The sequence below is a fragment of the Eptatretus burgeri genome, chromosome 13 (assembly GCF_056783735.1).
Source record: "Eptatretus burgeri isolate ZD-2024b chromosome 13, Ebu_testis_v1, whole genome shotgun sequence".
In the NCBI taxonomy this organism is placed as follows: Eukaryota; Metazoa; Chordata; class Myxini; order Myxiniformes; family Myxinidae; genus Eptatretus; species Eptatretus burgeri.
In genome coordinates this window covers 66,814,542-66,834,714 of record NC_140973.1, presented here as the reverse complement: position 1 = coordinate 66,834,714, position 20,173 = coordinate 66,814,542, and the positions used below count along the sequence as shown (strand labels likewise).

General features: G+C 45.7%; 1 protein-coding gene across 1 annotated transcript in view; it reads left to right on the top strand.

The window, feature by feature from the left end:
- MCM5 (minichromosome maintenance complex component 5) overlaps nt 1–20,104 on the top strand; it is a 33,592-nt gene extending 13,488 nt beyond the window's left edge. The window contains exons 10-16 of the mRNA XM_085852834.1: nt 3,687–3,752; nt 14,982–15,158; nt 15,803–15,915; nt 16,021–16,149; nt 16,342–16,484; nt 18,694–18,821; nt 19,633–20,104. Of these exons, the coding sequence (XP_085708960.1) occupies nt 3,687–3,752; nt 14,982–15,158; nt 15,803–15,915; nt 16,021–16,149; nt 16,342–16,484; nt 18,694–18,821; nt 19,633–19,734 (858 nt within the window). The 3' untranslated portion in view covers nt 19,735–20,104. The remainder of the gene's footprint in view (nt 1–3,686; nt 3,753–14,981; nt 15,159–15,802; nt 15,916–16,020; nt 16,150–16,341; nt 16,485–18,693; nt 18,822–19,632) is intronic.
- Nucleotides 20,105–20,173: the final 69 nt, after the last annotated feature.

The window sequence follows — 20,173 nt, the reverse complement described above, 5'->3', positions numbered from 1 at the left end:
GATTTTCTGGTGAGGAGGGTGTTTGGATATGGACACCCAGCAGGATTAAAAACAAAACCTGTCAAAGGGCGGAGGAGCTCCTTGTGAGCCAACGGCCATCCATATCTAGTGCCCAACTGTGTCTGCAGACGTCCTCCTGCAGTTGGGTTACTTTTTTATTAGGAGGTTGGTGGCAGGATTTGTACTCCGGCCACCGTAAAACGCTTCATTCCGCAAAACGCAAAAAAATCTGAAAACCCACTCCGTGGGAGTACCTCCTGCGCAGCTTCCCTTCGCAGGGCAGCTCACCGGATGACGGTATTGGGGCAAAGCCTTCGGGACCCCCAATCTTTGATGATAGGAGAGAAACCACGGGGTAACATCCCTGGGTCAGATTGCGGGAGAGTGTGTCGAAGTGGTGCTGAGGTGTCGTCCACCAGACGGCGGTCTCCTTGGGTTAACCTGAGGCGGTCCCTTCAGGTGGGTGCCTGGAACGTCCTATCCCTAAGAGAGGATGATCACCTGTCTCTGTTATCATCTGAGCTTAAGCGTTTGGACATCGGGATTGCAGCTCTCTCTGAGGTTCGGAGACCGGATTGCGGCGAGATAATGGTGGGTGGTTACACCTACTATTGGTCTGGTTGCTCTGATGGTTACCATACCCAAGGAGTTGCTGTAGCTGTGTCCATTAAGCTGACCCCAATGATAATTGAGGTAACACCGGTCAACGAGCGTATTATGAGATTAAGGATTCGTCACTCCTTAGGTGTCATTTCCCTAGTCTCTGTTTATGCTCCGACTGAGGCGAGTGATCTCACCGTGAAGGATACATTCTACGCCACGCTCGAGTCTGTGGTTGATCAGTGCCCCAGACGAGATACACTTCTAGTCTTGGGGGATTTCAATGCATCGACTGGAACTGGTAGGGATATTTATGAGGTGTGTGTTGGTCCCCATGGGTCAGGAACTATGAACCAGAATGGCACTAAGTTCCTTGACTTTGCAAGAAGTCATGGACTTAGGGTGGCTGGTTCATGGTTTCAGCGCCCACAAGCTCATCACTGGACTTGGTATTCCAACGCTGGCGGTGTGGCTAAGGAGATTGACCATGTCCGCATTGACGGTCGTTAGAGGATGATCCAGAACTGCAGGATCTACCGGAGTGCTCAGTTCCTCAATACTGACCACAGGCTTGTTGTAGCAACTCTAAAGCTGCACCTTAAATCCTGGAGAATGGTACCATCCCAGCCTAGGCTGGATGTTGGCAAGCTCAGGGATGAGAGAGTAGCTGAGGAGTTTGCGAACAGGCTGAGTGGACACTTGGGGGGGTCTGGGTGCTTTGGGGGGTCCTGAAGAGTTGTGGAGCGCCTTCAAGATCACCGTCCTTGATGTTGCCGGTGGATGTCTTGGAGCTCACCGCAGGGCAAAGAAGAATTTTGTCTCTCAAGGGACACTGGATACCATTGACCAGAGTCGCAGGGCCAGGCTGAATGGCAGAGCTGAGCTGTTCAGGGAGCTGAGGCATAAAACTGTACGTGCACTGAGGGTGGACAAGGAGGCCTATGTGCGAGGAATCTGTGAGGGGGTAGAGCATCACCTGTGGACAGGTGATTGTCGTCCCGCTTACAGGGGAATTCGCGCATTGTGTTCATCCAAGCCCATCCCTCGTAGCACTGCAGTTAGAGCAGAGAGTGGTAGGCTCTTGACAGAGGAGTCTGAAGTGAAGGCCCGCTGGGCCGGTTACTTTGAGCGGTTGTACCAGGCTGATCCCCCAGCTGTTGAGTTGGACGTCAAGGGTGTTGCAATCCCTGTTGCTGACCCTCAAATCAACTGTGGTCCACAGTCGCTTGTGGAAACACGGGCTGCGGTGAACCAGTTGAAACGGGGCAAAGCTCCAGGGATCTGTGGCATCCATGCTGAACTTCTCAAGGCTGGTGGAAGTGTTGCACTCATGTCGTTGCATGCAGTTTTGTGCTCTGCCTGGAACACAGGCATCATCCCAACTGATTGGAAGAGGGGCCTTGTTGTCCCTCTCTGGAAAGGGAAGGGTGATCGCCAAGACTGCAACAACTACCGAGGGGTGACGCTGCTCTCAGTGCCGGGCAAGGTCTTTGCTCGGATAATTCTTGAGAGGGTTCGCCCCCATCTGCTTGAGCACCAGCGTCCAGAGCAGTCAGGCTTTACACCAAAGAGGTCAACGATTGACCGTATCCGTGCCCTTCGTGTCCTTACCGAATGCAGACGAGAGTTTCGGCAGGGGCTGCTTGCAGCCTATGTTGATCTCTGTAAAGCATTCGATTCAGTGAATCGGGATGTCCTCTGGAGGATTCTTGGTCTTCGTGGGGTGCCACCAAAACTGATCGATCTGATGTCTGAACTCTACTCTGGTACTGAGAGTGCTGTGAAGTGTGGTGGTACCATCTCTGACTTATTTCCAGTTGTTACTGGAGTTCGTCAGGGGTGTGTACTGGCCCCTACACTTTTCAGCACTTGTATGGACTGGATTTTAGGGAGGATGTCGGAGAGATCAAGCTGCGGTGCATCGTTTGGGAATGTCAAGATCTCGGACCTTGATTTTGCAGATGATGCAGTCATCTTTGCGGAGACTTTAGACATCCTTTTGGGGGCCCTTGAGGTGCTGAATGAGGAGTCAGAGCCGTTGGGATTACGGGTTTCTTGGGTCAAAACTAAGATCCAGGCTTTCGGTGACATCTTGGATGCTGCTGTCCTGTCTGTGTCTGTTTGTGGTGAGGATGTTGAGGTCGTGGAGAGATTCACTTACCTTGGCAGTGATATTCATATCTCTGCTGGCTGTGAGTCAGAGGTCAACAGACGTCTGGGTCGGGCCTGGGGAGTCATGGATTCACTGGATCATGGGGTGTGGCGTTGCCGGTACCTGTGCGGGAGGACGAAAGTCCGAGTCTTCAGGTCCTTGGTACTTCCAGTCTTGCTCTATGGATGCGAGACTTGGACCCTGACCAAGGATCTGAGACGGAGACTTAATTCCTTTGGTACCAGGTCTCTTCGGAGAATCCTTGGCTATCGCTGGTCGGATTTTGTGTCCAACGAGCGGTTGCTGAGAGAGACTCGGATGAGATTTGTTACCTGCATAGTCCGTGAGCGTCAGTTGCGGCTGTATGGACATGTGGCTCGTTTTCCTGACGCTGATCCTGTTCACCAGATTCTCTCAGCGAGGGAGTCTCATGAGTGGAGGAGGCCAGTGGGTCAACCACGTGCCTCGTGGTTGCAGCAGGTTGACCATCATCTCAAGGAGATGGGGATGGGCCTGGCATCTGCCTGGGGGATGGCCAGACGGAGGCCCCTGGAGTACCGGCTGAAAGTGGATGCAGCGACGTGCTGTTCTGGCACATGCTCCCATACCTGACCTGACCTGAACTATCCTCCTCATCTCTCCTTCCATCATCTTCCTCTTCCTCCTGCTTCAAGTTCCTTCACATTGCTCATAATTGTGCACACACCGTACAACCTTATGACTTCGAAACAAAGGAAAATTGTAACTGTCGTCATCGTGAACCAGCCATTCGTGATTTTAAAAATTTTATTTATTTGTTTATGATTCAGATTTTGAGCAGTGTTTGCAATGTTAATAGTATGAAAAATAGAAGTACAGTTTAGAGTTCACAGTGACGGTCTGTATAATCGCTCGCTCTTTGATTCAGCCTACCTACCTGTGTGATGGTCTTTAGATGCGAGAGGATGACCGGGTGGCAATTCACGAGGCCATGGAGCAGCAGACGATCTCAATTGCCAAGGTAAATGGAATTTATCACAGTCATTCTTCATTGTTGTTCGTTTGTTTACTTGGATTTGGTTTAAATGTCTCGCCAATGAATGGTGTTACAATTTCTGCCAAAATGCAATGAGCTCTTCAAATGTACATTCCTTCCTTGATGGATATTTCATATAATACAATGTTAGCTCTGATAAACAGTAAAATGTCTCCCTTTGAACATGTAATTCAACTGGCATTGTTGACATTGCACCGGTAGGAGTGTTCAGATCGCAAACCCTCCTCTGAGCTGTTTAGTCTGGATTTGATTCCCAAACCAACTGGACTGTCACCCGAGTACTTTGCACTCGGTGTTGCAGGGTGGGGGTGGTAACTATGGCCCTTCTGCTCTGACCTTCTTGTGGGTGTTAAAAACCAAAGGTGTTTTTGTTTTGTTTTTTATTTATGGTCAGCCATTCTGTGCTGATTGTGCCATGGTCAAATTGTGGATTTCTTCCCTATCTGAGGGATTCCATGACAGCATCCTGTGATGGAAGTGACCTGACCATGATTAAATATCAGCTGTGGAACATGTGATTTTATTTTAGGTATCTGATTGCCCCACGGTTGGTGGGAGATGGGAGGGTGGCAGCAGGGTGTTACGTGAAGATGGACTGCCATTGTTAACGATGTTTGAAATGACTCGCCACCCTCATATTACTTGAAGTGGACTACAGAATTGGAGAGGCATGGCAAACCACTTAGTGTATGTCTCTGCCTATGAACTGCTTTCTCGTGAGGAAGACGCAGATCAGCTGGGACACCACGAGCACATCGTGACGAGCTGGCGAAGTCTCATGGAGAGTTCAGGTTGCCTTCTCGGGCACTGGTTGCTGCTTGTCGATGTTTGCGGGACTCACTAGAACTGACCCCCATGGAGTGGAACACAATCAGTGGGGAAGCGTGAGATTAGCTCCGGTGGTGTATGGACAACAAACCTTCTTGGAGAGTCAAGTGAGCAGCGCCAACACCATGCGGACCCCCGTGGAGAGTCGAGCGTTCAGCTCCGGCGGCATGCAGACCCCCGTAGAGAGGCGCACAATCAGCCCCGCTCTGGCGGTGTGTGGACCCCCCCCCTCCCCTGGCGAAGTGTGCAATTTGATCTGGTGGCTTGTGGTTTCCGGGAAAGAGAGTCAAACTATGTGGCTTCGAGAGATGAAAACTGGGAGGGAGTGGGACGAAATGATGGAGGGGTTGAGGGCGGAGAGAAAGTGATGTGGGAGGGAGCAGCGTGTGTGTGAGCATGCATGCGAGATGGTAACAGCAGATGAGGGTAGTAGGTCCAGAAGGTCAGCCAGGGCAGTGCTGCTGATTGACTAGAATGTCCCAAGCTGAACAAGGTGGTACGAGCTCTACCAGGTGGACAACGATTTAGAAGCGAGGTCTGGCTATGTATTCTGAATGTGGGCTCAATGGAGGTTGGTGGAGTTGAGGTGGTGGCCATGATGCAGAGAAGGTGGTTAGAAGTATTGTGTGTTCAGTAGACCATAATGGAAAGGGGATGGGACTAGAAGATTAGTAGGAGGGTCCAGGTTGTTCCGTGTGGGAGGGTATGGAAGGAGTAATGGCATTGGAATCATAGTATCGGATGAGATCAGCAAGGATGTGGTCAGAGTGGAAATATGGGAGGGATGGATAGTTGTGGCATGGTTGGTGTTGCAGAAACAAATGGTATGCGTTATGTTGTTATATGGGCCACAGCTGGGAAGGACTGAGACTGAGAAGCAGGAGTTCAGGGATGCACCGGAGAGAATGATGGGAATGTTTGAGTTGGAGGTGATGCTGTGCATTGCTGGAGACTTCAACGTGCATGTGTGAGTAGCAGAACCAGGTGAAGAGGAATGCGTTCGTAAATTTGGATGGGGAAAAGAAATGGAGAGGGCCGAGAGCTGGTTCAGCTGGTGGCGAGATATGGTGTGGCAGTAGCTGGTTCATTATTACAGAAATGGAACAGCCGCAAGATTAGTTGCAGGAGTGGACAGCACAAACGGAACTGGATTTGTTGATAGTGGGGAAGCAACAGTTGTGTAACATCAAGGACGGGACGCACACACACTCTCCTGTGCAGCCTTGAGGCTGTGGGTTGCATCATTGGTTAAGGACGCGGTTATGCCGCTGATGCAGTGCCCCGATTACCAATACACTGGTGCTCATTTTGCCGACCTCGGAAGGATGACAGGCTGAGTCAACCCCATCTGGTGTTATTTCGGCAGCCGACGGGGCTCAAACTCAGGACCCTCGGATACCAAGCCAACACCCAAGCATCAAGGATGGGATCAAATGATGGTAATCATGGTAAGGTATGTTAAGGTGATGGTGGGAGAGCATGTCACTTCCCAGCACAAGTCTGTGGTGTTTGTTCTGTGCACTTGCAGAAAAGGAAAGAAGGAAGGCAGTAAAGAGCAGGGTTCAGAAGATGATAAAGTTGGGGGGGGGGGGTGGGAGTGCAGGTCAACCTGCTGTAGAGTACAAGAAGAGATTGAGGGCCAGCTATGAAATACTTGGCGAAGAAGTTGAAGTGCAGAGGGATGTTTATGGGAATTGCAGTTTTATGTGGAAGAACATCAGGAAAGGGTGCATAGTCAATGATTCTAAACTTTACTACCCCAGTTAATCCCTACCCCAAGCCCACCTACTTCCAAATTTCCAGTTTTCCCTTCCTTTACCTTCTTCTTGTTCTTTTGCATGTTCCGTTCAGTGTTCTCGCTCTTCCACGAGCCTTTACTCTGTATACGAAAAGAAAAACGTACAGTGTACTGAAGAAATAGTGAAGGTAGTCAGTGAGGAGAAGGTTTGGAAGAGGATCGAGAAGATGGAGTATGGAGGGGGACAACCGGATGCAGGGTTGATGCACTTGTATGGGAAAAAGAAGAAAGCTAAGACGAGCTGTGGATAAGGTAAGGAATAATATGGAAGTAGATGTGTTAAGCAATTTTGTAGACTGTGGTGGGAAGATGATCTAAAAATTGGCTCGTGGACAAGCATGGAGATTGTAAGGACATAAGAGGGGGTGGGAGGGGTGATTAAGGATGGTAATGGGAAGCTATTGACAGAGGAGGCAGTTTTGAAAGTATGGGAAAGCTATTTTAGGGAGTTATTGAACCAGGGAGGAAACAAGGACGAGTTGTGGAGCGACCTCGTTATATAAAGGGGAAAGTGGAGATCATGGAAGAGAAAGTGCAGACAACCTTGCAGAATGAAGGGAAGAGTGCCAGGCATTGATGAGATACGTACGGATATGCTAATTGCAGTGAGAGAAGGTGGAATGAGTTGGACAAAGAGGCTGTTGAATGTGCAGTGTCTTTCGAAAGTGTACACCCAGTCGATACAAGTGCTGAAAAGTGTGGGGGCCAGTACACACCCCTGACGAACTCCAGTTACAACTGTAAATAAGTCAGAGATGGTACCACCACATCTCACAGCACTCTCAGTACCAGAGTAGAGTTCAGACATCAGATCGATCAGTTTTGGTGGCACCCCACGAAGACCAAGAATCCTCCAGAGAGCATCCCGATTCACTGAATCGAACGCTTTACAGAGATCAACAAAGGATGCAAGCAGACCCTGCCGAAACTCTCGTCTGCCTTCGGTGAGGACCCGAAGAGCAAGGATGCGGTTAATCGTTGACCTCTTTGGTGTAAAGCCTGACTGCTCTGGACGCTGGTGCTATCAAGAATTATCCGAGCAAAGACCTTGCCCGGCACTGAGAGCAGCGTCACCCCTCGGTAGTTGTTGCATTCTTGGCGATCACCCTTCCCTTTCCAGAGAGGGACAACAAGGCCCCTCTTCCAGTCAGTTGGGATAATGCCTGTGTTCCAGGCAGAGCACAAAACTGCATGCAACGACATGATGGCAGCATTTCCACCAGCCTTGAGAAGTTCGGCATGGATGCCACAGATCCCTGGAGCTTTACCTCGTTTCAACCGGTTCACTGCAGCCTGTGTTTCCACAAGCGAAGGTGGACCACAGTTAATTGGAGGGTCAGCAACAGGGATTGTAACACCCCTGACGTCCAACTCGACAGCTGGTGGATCAGCCTGGTAGAACCGCTCAAAGTAGCCGGCCCAGCGGTCCTTCACTTCGGACTCCTCTGTCAAGAGCCTACCACTCTCTGCTCTAACTGCAGTGCTCCGAGGGATGGGCTTGGATGAACGCAATGCGCGAATTCCCCTGTAAGTAGGACGAGAATCACCTGACCACTGGTGATGCTCTACCCCCTCGCAGATTCCTCGCACATCGGCCTCCTTGTCCACCCTTAGTGCACGTACAGTTTTACGCCTCAGCTCCCTGAACAGCTCAGCTCTGCTATTCAGCCTGGCCCTGCGACTCTGGTCAATGGTATCTAGTGTCCCTTGAGAGAAAATTATTCTTTGCCCTGCGGTGAGTTCCAAGAGATCCACGGGCAACATCAAGGACAGTGGTCTTGAAGGCACTCCACAACTCATCAGGACCTCCTAAAGCACCTAGACCCCCCCCCCCCCGCCCAAATCTCTACTCAGCTTGTACGCAAACTCCTCAGATACCCTCTCATCCTTGAGCTTGCCAACATCCAGCCTAGGCTGTGATGGTACCATTCTCCCAGATTTAAGGTGCAACTTCAGAGTTGCTACAACAAGCCGGTGGTCAGTATTAAGGAAATGAGCACTCTGGTAGACCCTGCAGTTCTGGATCATCCTCCAGCAACCATCAACGAGGACATGGTCAATCTCCTTTGCCACACCACCAGCGTTGGAATACCAAGTCCAGCAATGAGCTTGTGGGCGCTGAAACCATGAACCGGCCACCCTAAGTCCATGACTTCTTGCAAAGTCAAGGAACTTAGTGCTATTCTGGTTCATAGTTCCTGACCCATGGGGACCAACACATGTCTCATAACCATCCCTATCAGTTCCAGTCGATGCATTGAAATCCCCCAAGACTAGAAGTGTATCTCGTCTGGGGAACTGATCAACCACAGACTCGAGTGTGGCATAGATTGCATCCTTCACAGTGAGATCACTCGGAGCATAAACAGAGACCAGGGAAATGACACCTAAGGAGTAACGAATCCTTAGTCTCATAATATGCTCGTTGACCGGTGTTACCTCAATTATCATTGGAGTCAGCTTATTGGACACAGCTACAGCAACTCCTTGGGAATGGTAACCATCAGAGTGACCAGACCAATAGTAGGTGTAACCACCCACCATGATCTCGCCGCAATCCGCTCTCCAAACCTCAGAGTGCTGCAATACCGATGTCCAAACGCTTGAGCTCAGATGATAACAGACAGGTGATCATCCTCTCTTCGGGATAGGACATTCCAGGCACCCACCCGAAGGGACCACCTCAGGTTAACCCAAGGAGACCGCCGTCTGGTGGACGACACCTCAGCACCACTTCGACACACTCTCCCGCAATCTAACCCAGGGATGTTACCCCGTGGTTTCCCTCCTATCATCAAAGATTGGGGGTCCTGAAGACTTTGCCACAATCCTGTTAACCGGTGAGCTGCCCTGCGAAGGGAAGCTGCACAGGAGGTACTCCCACGGAGTGGGTTTTCAGATTTCTTTGCGTTTTTGTGTTTTGCAGAATGAAGGGTTTTACGGTGGCCAGAGTGCAACTCCTGCCACCAACCTCCTAATAAGAATTAACCCAACTGCAGGAGGATGTCCGCAGACACAGTTGGGTACTAGATATGGATGGCCGTTGGCTCACAAGGAGCTCCTCCGCCCTTTGAACCCTGCCTAGATCAAGCTGTCCCTCCAAACTGGATGACCAAGCAAGGAGAAGATTGATCAGAGAGGCCACCAAGAGGACAATGGCAACTTTGAAAGAGCTACATGCCTTTATGGCAAAGACTGGTCATTGTGTGCATGTGACAACAATATCCTAAGCACTCCACAAGTCGGGACTCCACTGTAGGGTGGAAAGGAGTAAGCCATTACTCAAAAAAGACCACCTTGAGTCCCATTTGAGGTATGCAAAAAACCACTCCAGCGATTCTAAAGCCATCTGGCAAAACGTTTTGTGGTCTGACGAAACCAAGATGGAACTTTTTGGCCAAAACGCAAAACGTTACGTTTGGTGCAAACCCAACACAGCATATCGCCCAATGAACACCATCCCTACTGTGAAGCATGGTGGTGGCAGCATCATGTCATTGGGATGTTTCTCATCAGCAGGGACTGGGGCAATTGTCAGGATAGAAGGGAAAATTGATGGAGCAAAATACAAAAAATCCCAGAGGAAAACCTGCTGCCCACTGCCAGAAGGCTGAAATTGGGACTGAAGTTCACCTTTCAACATGACAACGACCTGAAGCACACAGCCAAAAGCTTCACTGGAGTGGCTAAAAAACAAAAAGATGAATGTCCTTGAGTGGCCCAGTCAGAGCCCCGATCAAAATCCAATCGAAAATCTGTGGCATGATTTGAAGATTGCTGTCCATCAACGATCACCACGTAACTTGACTGAGCTTGAACAGTTTTGCACAGAGGAACGGGAAATTATTGCTCGATCAAGGTGTGCAAAGTTGGTGGAGACCTATCCCAACAGACAGAGCTGGAATTGCTGTCAAAGGTGCTTCCACCAAGTATTACTTCAGGGGGGTGGGGTGGGGGGGGGGGTGGACACTTATCCAACCAAGATATTCTAGTTTTGTATTTTAATTAATTTTCTGAAATTTCTAGAATTTGTTTTTCACTTGGAAGTTTTGGGTTACAATGTATAAATAAAGGTGGAAAAGTCTGTTTAATTAATTACAGGCTGTAAGACAACAAAAGGTGAAAAATTTGAAAGGAGGTGCAGACTTTCTATACTTTTTATTTATATTTTCTGTATTTTTTCTCTATATATATATATATATATATATATATATATATATATATATACACAGATGCCAACCCTCCCGATTTCATCGGGAGGCTTCCGAAAATTCACCCAAACTCCCGCCCTTACGATCACTATCCTTATCCTCCCGAAATTTTGATATTTTTGCACTGTTCACTAATCAGAATGTACTAGTATGAGAATTGAATGAAAAGCATCGTCTGCTACGTATAGCATGTGGTAACTCCATAACGTTCGCTGCTACCAAATTGTACGTAAAAAATTGCAAATTCAAATGAGGAGCAGCGAAACATTGGGTCTGGATCTCGCTTATGCGATCATGCACTGAGATTTAGTGCATGCGGTATGTGTGCAATACAGTGCATGCGGTATGTATGCACAGTGTATATGCATGCGATACGCTCACTGCATGCAGCTGGGCCCGTACCAGCCCGGCGGTCGCGACCACCGTGCGGTGTTTAACAGCCGCTAGAGTTCTACGAGTCGCGCTGCAGCTGTGGAACATCGACTTCGAAGTTACCGATGCTTCAAGCCCTCGATGTTGATTACGAAATGGCAGAAAAGAAGCTTACGAAGACCAAGAAATGGTCTCAGAAGTACAAGACCGAATACAGTCTCCAATACCCGTGTATTCGAAAGTCTGAAAGAGGAATTCATCATGCGTATTGTACAGTATGCAGCGTTGATATTTCAGTTGAGCACGGAGGTCGCGATGATATTCGGAAGCACGTTGGAAGCAAACGGCACACAGACATTGCAAAGGAGAGATCTTCGAGCACGAGTACCGGTACACTTCTGAATTATTTCACCAAACAAGGGACAAGCGAGGAAGAGGATGTTACCCGAGCGGAACTTCTCTTTAGTGGATTTATTGTGGAACATAACTTGCCCATATCAGTCTCAGATCATGCTGGACCTCTATTTCAAAAGATGTTTCCAGATTCAAAAGTTGCTTCCAAGTATGGATGTGCAAGAACAAAAACTTCAGCAATAATTGGTGAGTTGTCAAATGTTACTGCTTCATCTATTGCCGATATTGCTAGACTAGCTCCATTTAGCCTAGCTACAGACGGTAGCAATGACAGTGGTGAGGCCCAGCTATATCCTGTCCTGATTTCGTACTATGACAACAGTGCTGGGATTGTGAAGCAAGGTTTGCTAAGTTTGCCTGCGTGCAAACAAGATTCCACTGGAGAAAACATTTTCAAACTGCTTGATCATGAGTTCAGTGACAGGAAAATTCCGTGGGGAAATTGTGTTTCCTTTTGTGCTGATAATGCCTCTGTCATGGTGGGCAAGCACAAAGGAGTCGCTGCTTATATCCACAAACAAAATCCAGAGTGCTACATCATGGGATGCCCTTGCCATATGATGCACAATACGGCCAAGAAGGCGGCTCAGGCCTTACCCATTGAATTAGATGACTTTCTCATCGATATTTACTACTACTTGGACAAAAGTAGTAAACGCGTCAAAGGAGTGAAAGCACTGCAAGAACTCTGTGATGCCCCGACACACAAGATTCTGAAGCATGTCGCAACAAGGTGGCTGTCCCTTGGTCAGTGCCTAGACAGGCTGATTGAACAGTGGGAGCCACTTCGCCTCTTCTTCAAAGAAGAAGTACGAAGAAAAATGCAACCAACTGTAGCCAAGACTCTAACAACGAGCAAGAAGGACGGCACTGTATCTACTGCCAGTACTGGCACTGCAGGATCAAGCACTAGTGGAGCAGCATTCACCACTACCACTGCAGTATCTGCTGCGAAGAAGACAGTAGGGACAGCACCAAAACCAATGCTGAGAGCAGGTAGCATCACCGGCCCTTCATCACGTTCATCTACAAAGCAGATCCCTTCAGAGTCGAGAAAGACTGTGATAGTCCCATCTACAGGCAAAGAAGGACCCAAGTTAAGTTCTGCTTTTGCCAAATCACTTGATAGAAGCTCAGCAAAACCTTCGAATCAGAGGTCTTCTTCCTTGGCTGCACCTACCTCAAGCTCTCTCCTCAAACGTAAAATTGGATCTGGTACTACGAGTCTGACCTCTTCTGCTGGCAGTAAACGCAAGTGTGATCGCCCTGCGGCTAAGTGTACTACGAGTTCTACAACTAAAAGCGCATCTTCCTCAAACACTGTGCAGGAATCTAGAGAAAAACGTGTCAACAGGATGTTCTTGTCTCCACAAACAAAACTCTATTGTTTCTTCCTTCGATATGCTAACAAGCTTTTTGAGAAGGGGAATCTTCTGCTCCAAAGAGACGAACCCTGTATTCATCTCCTGCACGGAGAATTGAATGGTCTTCTGAAAGATATCTTCGTACGGTTTTTGAAACCATCGGTGTCATCGGTTGCTCTGGTAAATGTACCCTTCTCTGACAGAAATCATCAGAAGAATGATGAGGACCTCATGATTGGGAACGATGCCAAACTGTATATAAGGGAACAAAGGAGTCTCAAGAAATCCACCTTCACTCTGAGTGAGTCAGACATCCAAGGTTTCTTCAGTGCAGTTCGCTCATATTATGTGAAAGCCTGCAATTACATCTTCAAAACCTGGCCGCTAGATGATGAATTAGCCAAGCATGCTCAGGTGCTGGATGTTAAGCTACACCAAGAAGTGGGGTTTGACTGTGTGGAGTTTTTCATCAAGAAATTCCCCTGTCTGTTCAGTGGCGGTGATAGTGACATAGACAGTCTTGAGAGTGAATTCGCTCACGACCAGGCAGACGCCTCCATAGCTACAATTGCTACTGAGACAGTGAGAGTGGATGAGCAGTGGCATCGGATTTCACAGCTCACAGATCCCTGCACTGGTGCCAAGAAGTATCCTAATTTGAGCAAAGTGATGAAGGGAATCTTGGTCATTCCTCATTCAAACGCATCATGTGAGCGGGCACTCAATCTTGTACGGAAGAATCATACTGAATTTCGTCCCAATTTGAGTGTCAAAACCCTGGAAGCTCTCTTAATTGAAAAACTAGCTCATAGCACCCCTTGCTACCAGAGAGAATACAGCAAAGACATAATCAGAAGGGCTAAAAGAGCCACACAGCTGTCACTCAGCAAAGCTGCCATGGAAAAAGCAAGCAGCAGTAGTACCAGCCAGTAAGGTAAGAAAAATATTGCTTCTTTTGTGCTTTTTGTTAATCTTTGATTGTCCCCTAACTTACTAATATTAACATACATGTAACATTAAAAAGTGCACAATTTTCCCCTTTTTTTGTTCAAAAAGTGGGAATTCTTAACATGTTAAATGCTCCAAAATAGGGCTCAGAGGGCACTAGAGAATGTCTGGAGCTTCCAGGGCCCTAAGGCAGGCCCTGGACCCCGCCGCAAGGGTCGAGCGCTCCGCGCTCGAGATGTGCGCTTAGCGCACATTATTTGGTGTCGGTTGCAAATCCTCCCTAATTCTGATTTCCAAAAGTTGGCATCTCTGATATATATATATATATATATATATGATATATATATATATATCTATATATATGATATGATGTATATATATATAGATATATGATATATATATATATATATATATATATATATATATATATATATATATATATATATATATATATATATATATATATATATATATATATATGAGACTTTCTCAAAGGCACTATATATATATATATATATATATATATATATATATATATATATATATATATATATATATATATATATATATATATATATATATATATATATATATATATATATATATATATATATATATATATATAGATATAGATATAGATATAGATATATATATATATATATATATATATATATATATATATATATATATATATATATATATATATATATATACACGAGAGTGAGATTCCAAAGGATTGGAGGACCAGGCTAATTGTGCCAATATGGAAGAGCAAGGGCGATGTACAGAGGCATTGTGCTCCCAAGTCGTATCGTTAAGGTACTGGAGAGGAAAAGTATAGAGATTGAGATCTGTGAAGAGCAAAGGATTTTGAAAGGGTAGGGGGACAATGGATCGGATGTTCAGGCTGAGACATTTGAGAAGAGGTTGGAGATGCAAGGTGAAATGCTATTGGGATTTGTTGACAATCTACTTTATGCAGTTGACAATCTCGACGTTGCACTTGTGGTACCCTGGTACTCGCATTAACTGGAACTGCACCTGGTCCAGAAATTGACATTATGAAGCCAAGGCCAGCAAACATTGACACAAAGTAGATAATTTCTTTATGATATTGGTTACTTACCGTAAGCATTGCTGAAATTCCAGAAAATCGTGCTTCTAGCCAGTCTGTATTCCTGATTTGACTCGTTTGATGGAGGGCTCAACACTTGATATTACTCAAATGTAATTGAATGGTCTCATCTTCTCCCTCCAGGCTGGCATTACAACAACCCTGAACTCTCGATGCTCTGTCCTGGCCGCTGCCAACTCTGTGTTTGGTCGTTGGGATGACACCAAGGGCGAGGAAAACATCGATTTCATGCCAACAATCCTGTCTCGTTTTGATATGATTTTCATCATCAAAGATGTTCACAATGAAGAGCGAGATATGGTGAGGTCATACTGTCCCCATTTCTATCCCAATTTCTTGAATCTAAACCAGGCAAAATTGCTAATGTCATCGTTAAATGGACGCCAAACCTGGCACCCCATCTACCATTAGTTGGTGGATGTTAGATTCCAGTCGGCAAGTTGTCGCTAGCACCATGAACAAATTCCAAATTCCTGCTCTATCCTACAGGGGGCAAATTCCTACCATGCCCGTGCAAGAACTAATGCTAACCCACATCCGCGTGCTGCATACAAATGACGATGACTCTCGGCCAATCTCAGTTTATACTTGTATTGGCTCTTTCTCTTTTTGTTTTTTAAGGCAACCAAAATTTTTACTATTATTTTACTCTGTCATTTTTAATGTTTAGTTTCATTTAAATTAATTAAATAATTAATGAAGTGTATTTCCACTGCATGTTGAGGCCATGATTCACTGCCATTTTGTATATGTAATACATAGCACCTGTATTTTACAAACTTTAATCAAAACTTGATTTTATGAGTTGACCGAATGGGACAAACGATGTTATCAATGTGCCTCATAGAATTGGCATCCATCTTACAAGCATATAGACGAGAATTGTCCCAACTTTGAGGCAGGACAGGCACGTCTGCTGCATCTCGCTCCATATTTGTCCACAGACTCTGGCGAAACATGTCATGAACGTGCACCTCAATGCTCTGACTGATCGACAGGCACGCGAAGGGGAAGTTGACTTGGCAACGCTCAAGAAATTCATCGCGTACTGCCGCAGGTTGGGCCTCTGCCTTTTCATTTTGCTACTCGCAACCTCGTGTTTTGATGTTCTGTTGCTGAAGATGAGCACAATAAAGTGGCACCGTGTGTCTGTGATGAACAGCAAGTGTGGTCCTCGACTGTCGTTGGAGGCCAGCGAGAAATTGAAAAACCGTTATGTGCTCATGAGGAATGGTGCACGGGAGCACGAGCGTGAGATTGAGCGACGAACGAGCATCCCCATTACTATCAGGTATCTTCCTTGTACTCAAATCCATTGGAACCATAAAATGATGTTTCCTTGCTGTTGAACCGACTCTCACTTTAAGGTTGACGCAAAATAGCCGTAGCTTAATTTATTTATTTATTGCTTTTCTGCAGTCATGGTGACTGATGACAAACGCTTGCAGTTGTTTATATTGGAGAACTCTGTGTTCTGACGTAGGCAATTGGAAGCCATTGTCCGCATCTCAGAGTCTCTATCGAAAATGCAACTGCAGGCGTTTGCGGGGGAAGCAGCCGTTGAAGAAGCTTTGAGGCTTTTCCAGGTTTCGACGTTGGACGCCGCACTGTCTGGTACTCTGGCTGGTATGTCGTAGCGGTTCAAAGCTGCCACGTGTTTATCTATAGTCTATTCTGAATGGTAATTGATGTAGTTTATCCATGTTCCAGATATATTGGTCTTTTTCCTGATTTATGCATGACATGTAAACTGGCACATTTTGCCGAACATCTGAATCTGTCTTGGGAATGAACTGGGAAGTGATCCACATCATAGAATGTGTAATCATAACATAAAGAAATGTAAGCTCACTAAATTTTACTTAATAGATGTATTTGTATTTGTTTTGAGTCCCCAAAATCGGAGGTTGATTATTGTACCGCTGACACTCAAGACTGCTTGCTTAAATGAAGCTCGTTGTGCATTGCGTAAAGCCTCCATTTGTGGTACGATGTAATCCTGTCTCGGCTGGATCATTAGGAAAGTTATTAGAGAGATGATGTAATGCTGGATTTTCTTTTCAGAGCCTCTTGTACTGAGGATGACATAAAAGCATGATGTAATTCTGTGTGCGGTCCTTTGGCTTTCCATTGACGACTGTTTCCAGCATGAGATAGTAACACGTAGATATGGATAAAAAGCAGGTGCGATTACAATCGGTCGTCTGCCTGTCTTCATTACCTCCGCCAACAAAGGTGGACGGAGGTTTTGTTTTCACCCGTTTGTCTGTCTGTCTGTGAGCAGGATATGTCAAAAAGTTATGGCAGGATTTGGATGAAACGTTGTGGGCAGGTTGGGTGTTTGACAAGGACGAATTGATGAGATTTCGATGGCGATCCACATCCAGTTTATATAAATTTTTTCAGTCATTCTTTCCCATTGAGAGATGTGGCCATAAACGATATTATAGCACGCTATTTCAAAAGGTTATGGCCGGATTTGGATGAAACGTGTTGGACACATTGGATGCATAACAAGGATGAATCGATTCAAGTTTGAAGATCCAGATCTGAACGACGTAGCGAAAAGAGAGCTCCGCGTTGTTGTTGTTGTTGTTGTTCTTGTTCTTCTTGTTCTTCTTCTTGTTCTTGTTCTTCTTCTTGTTCTTCTTCTTGTTCTTCTTCTTGTTCTTCTTCTTGTTCTTCTTCTTCCAAAACCTTTAGGACTCGGCTCTTTTCTATACAGCATCCGGATCTCCTTAAATACTAAACACCTGTACACATCCTCGCATTGACGGTGCCTTTTGAGAGCGTCTATCATGAACTTTTAAATATGTTCGGACATTTGCTTTAAAGTTTCGAAAAGTTCACGTTACTCTTTAAACATTATTCCATTTAATTTGTTGTAATTTCGTAAAAACACCATTTTCTCGTCATGAACAACGATCGTCCATGACGGGTCTCGCTATTGGTTGCATCAAGGTACGTGACAAAATATCGGAAGTTGTTGTTGTTGTTGTTGTTTTTTCTTCTTGTTCTTCTTCTGGTGAAGACAAAACTTTTAGAATGCGGCTCTTGGACACATTTGCCCTTGTTTATGAAGTGATTTCACAATTGAGAGTTGGGGCCAAAATTATATAGAGATTGGTATTTCAAAAAGTTGTGGATGTATTTTGATGAAACTTGGTGGATGAGTTGGGTCGGTGACGAGAACAAGCTGATTATATTTTAGGTTAGGTCATGTCTAGATGTAGATCCAGCCTATCAGTGGGATACAAAATATAAACTGTTCAGCCTCGTGGAGATATGCCCTTTACCAAGTGACGTTCTGCTTCATCTTGCAAAATATCGCACGAATCGAAAATCGTCTTTTTGTCTACAGGGCATCTACATATTGCATACTGCACAAGTGAATGGTGTGGGAGGCATTGGGTGCATGGGTAGGAGTATACATACCTTTTGGGTTTTTTTGTCTGGAGAGAAAAAAAGTGTGTACACCTTTGAAGATAAAGCAGAAATGTTCCTTCCTGAGAAGAATAAGAAGCAACACATCTGAGATTAAATCCAACACGAGGCTCGGCATTCATCTCATTCTTGAATACGGAAGGGTGTAGAACGTTGGAGGGGGTCCAAATTTTACTGGCTTACTCTCATACCTCATATATTGATGGACTCTTTGCATTGAATGAAATAAATCGTTGGTTCACTAAAAATGACTTTTTATCCTTTAGGATGAACCCGCATCATTCCTGCAGCACGTCGTTTGTTCAGTATCGCCTGGAAGTTTTGTTTTGCGTGTGAATGTGCAGACACAGAGCGATATTGACTGTCTTAATGATGCTGTGCTAATGCTCAGGTGTCGAAGGGTTCACCACGCAGGAAGATCAAGAACTGCTGTCTCGTATTGAGAAGCAATTAAAGCTGCGTTTTGCCATTGGCTCGCAGGTATCGGAGCACAGCATTGTGCAGGACTTCCTTAAACAGGTACTGTACATGCTGAACATGCCCATCCTGCTCTTTCATATCAAGGTACATTTAAATACTTTTTAATAAGTATCAAGCTAAAGCTGAAAGGTGAGACTTGTTTGATGTCTCTTCTCCTCCTTCATCTGATTCTGGCTACCTACGATGGTGTATTGAAAAGTAATGCTTCCTGTTCTTTTTCTCCAACACAGGTAACGTATTCTAATGAAACAAAGCGCAGTCCGCACATTCGTCGTTCCCGCCACTGTATGTGAAGTTTTGCAATTCTAACATTAGACGTCTCGGTGCTATGTTAGTCAAGATGGCAGAGGGCAGCATGATGATGTCAGTGGTGTGGGGAGAAGATGACTGACTGGTGATGAGAACTAGGTGCATCATTGCACTCCTGAGAGTAAGAGACGGTCAATGGAGTACCGCCACAAAGGAACCACAGCCCCAACTTGGCTCCATCAGATTTACATCTCTTCCCCAAACTTAAGGAACATCTTCTTGGAGAACATTTTTCTTCTGATGATGATGTCAAGGACTCTGTGAAGCGCTTTTTAACTCAGCAAGACACCCAGTTCTCTCATGATGGCATCACAAGACTACTTGAACGTTGTTAGAAATATGTGGACTGTCGCAGTGATTATGTTGAAATAAATACGCGCCATGATAGAATGAAGATTGTTGTTAGTATGTCTTTGTTTCATTTGAGTATCTTTCCCTGTTTTTGGAGAAAAAGAATAGGAGGCATTACTTTTCAGCACTCCCTCTTATCTCGATATTTTGTTGTAATATCGAATATTTCTACCTTTCACTCATTCACCAGAAATACCCCGAACACGCCATCTATAAGGTCCTGCAGCTGATGATGCGTCGAGGAGAGCTTCAGCACCGCCTGCAGCGTAAGGTGCTTTATCGGATCAAGTAGGATCGACTTGTGATGTCCAAGGCTGTTTCTCATCACTCTTTGCCTTGAATTTAATCCCCGCGTTGTCTCTCACCTTTCCACAAGCTTGCCTTTTCCCTCCATCGTGGACCAGGTAGTTATTACTGGTCCTCAAGGTTCTCAAGGTTATGTGGAATTTAATTATTCTATGGTCATGTCTTTTAATGCCCCCAGTACCATGAAAAGATGTTTGTTTGTTTTTTTTAATTATTATTCTCATCTTCCATCCAGGTTGAAGTCTAAATTTCAAAGTTGTGTTGTTTGTCTTTTGCGATGTTCTTTTTCCAAGTGCACCATGTTTTGTTGTGGTTTTAAGTGTTACATAATTTACAATAAAGTTTGTTTTGATCAATCTCTGTTATGGCGTGGGTGGGGGGGGGGGGGTGGTGACAGTAAGTGTTTGGGTCGTGGAGAGGTGTAG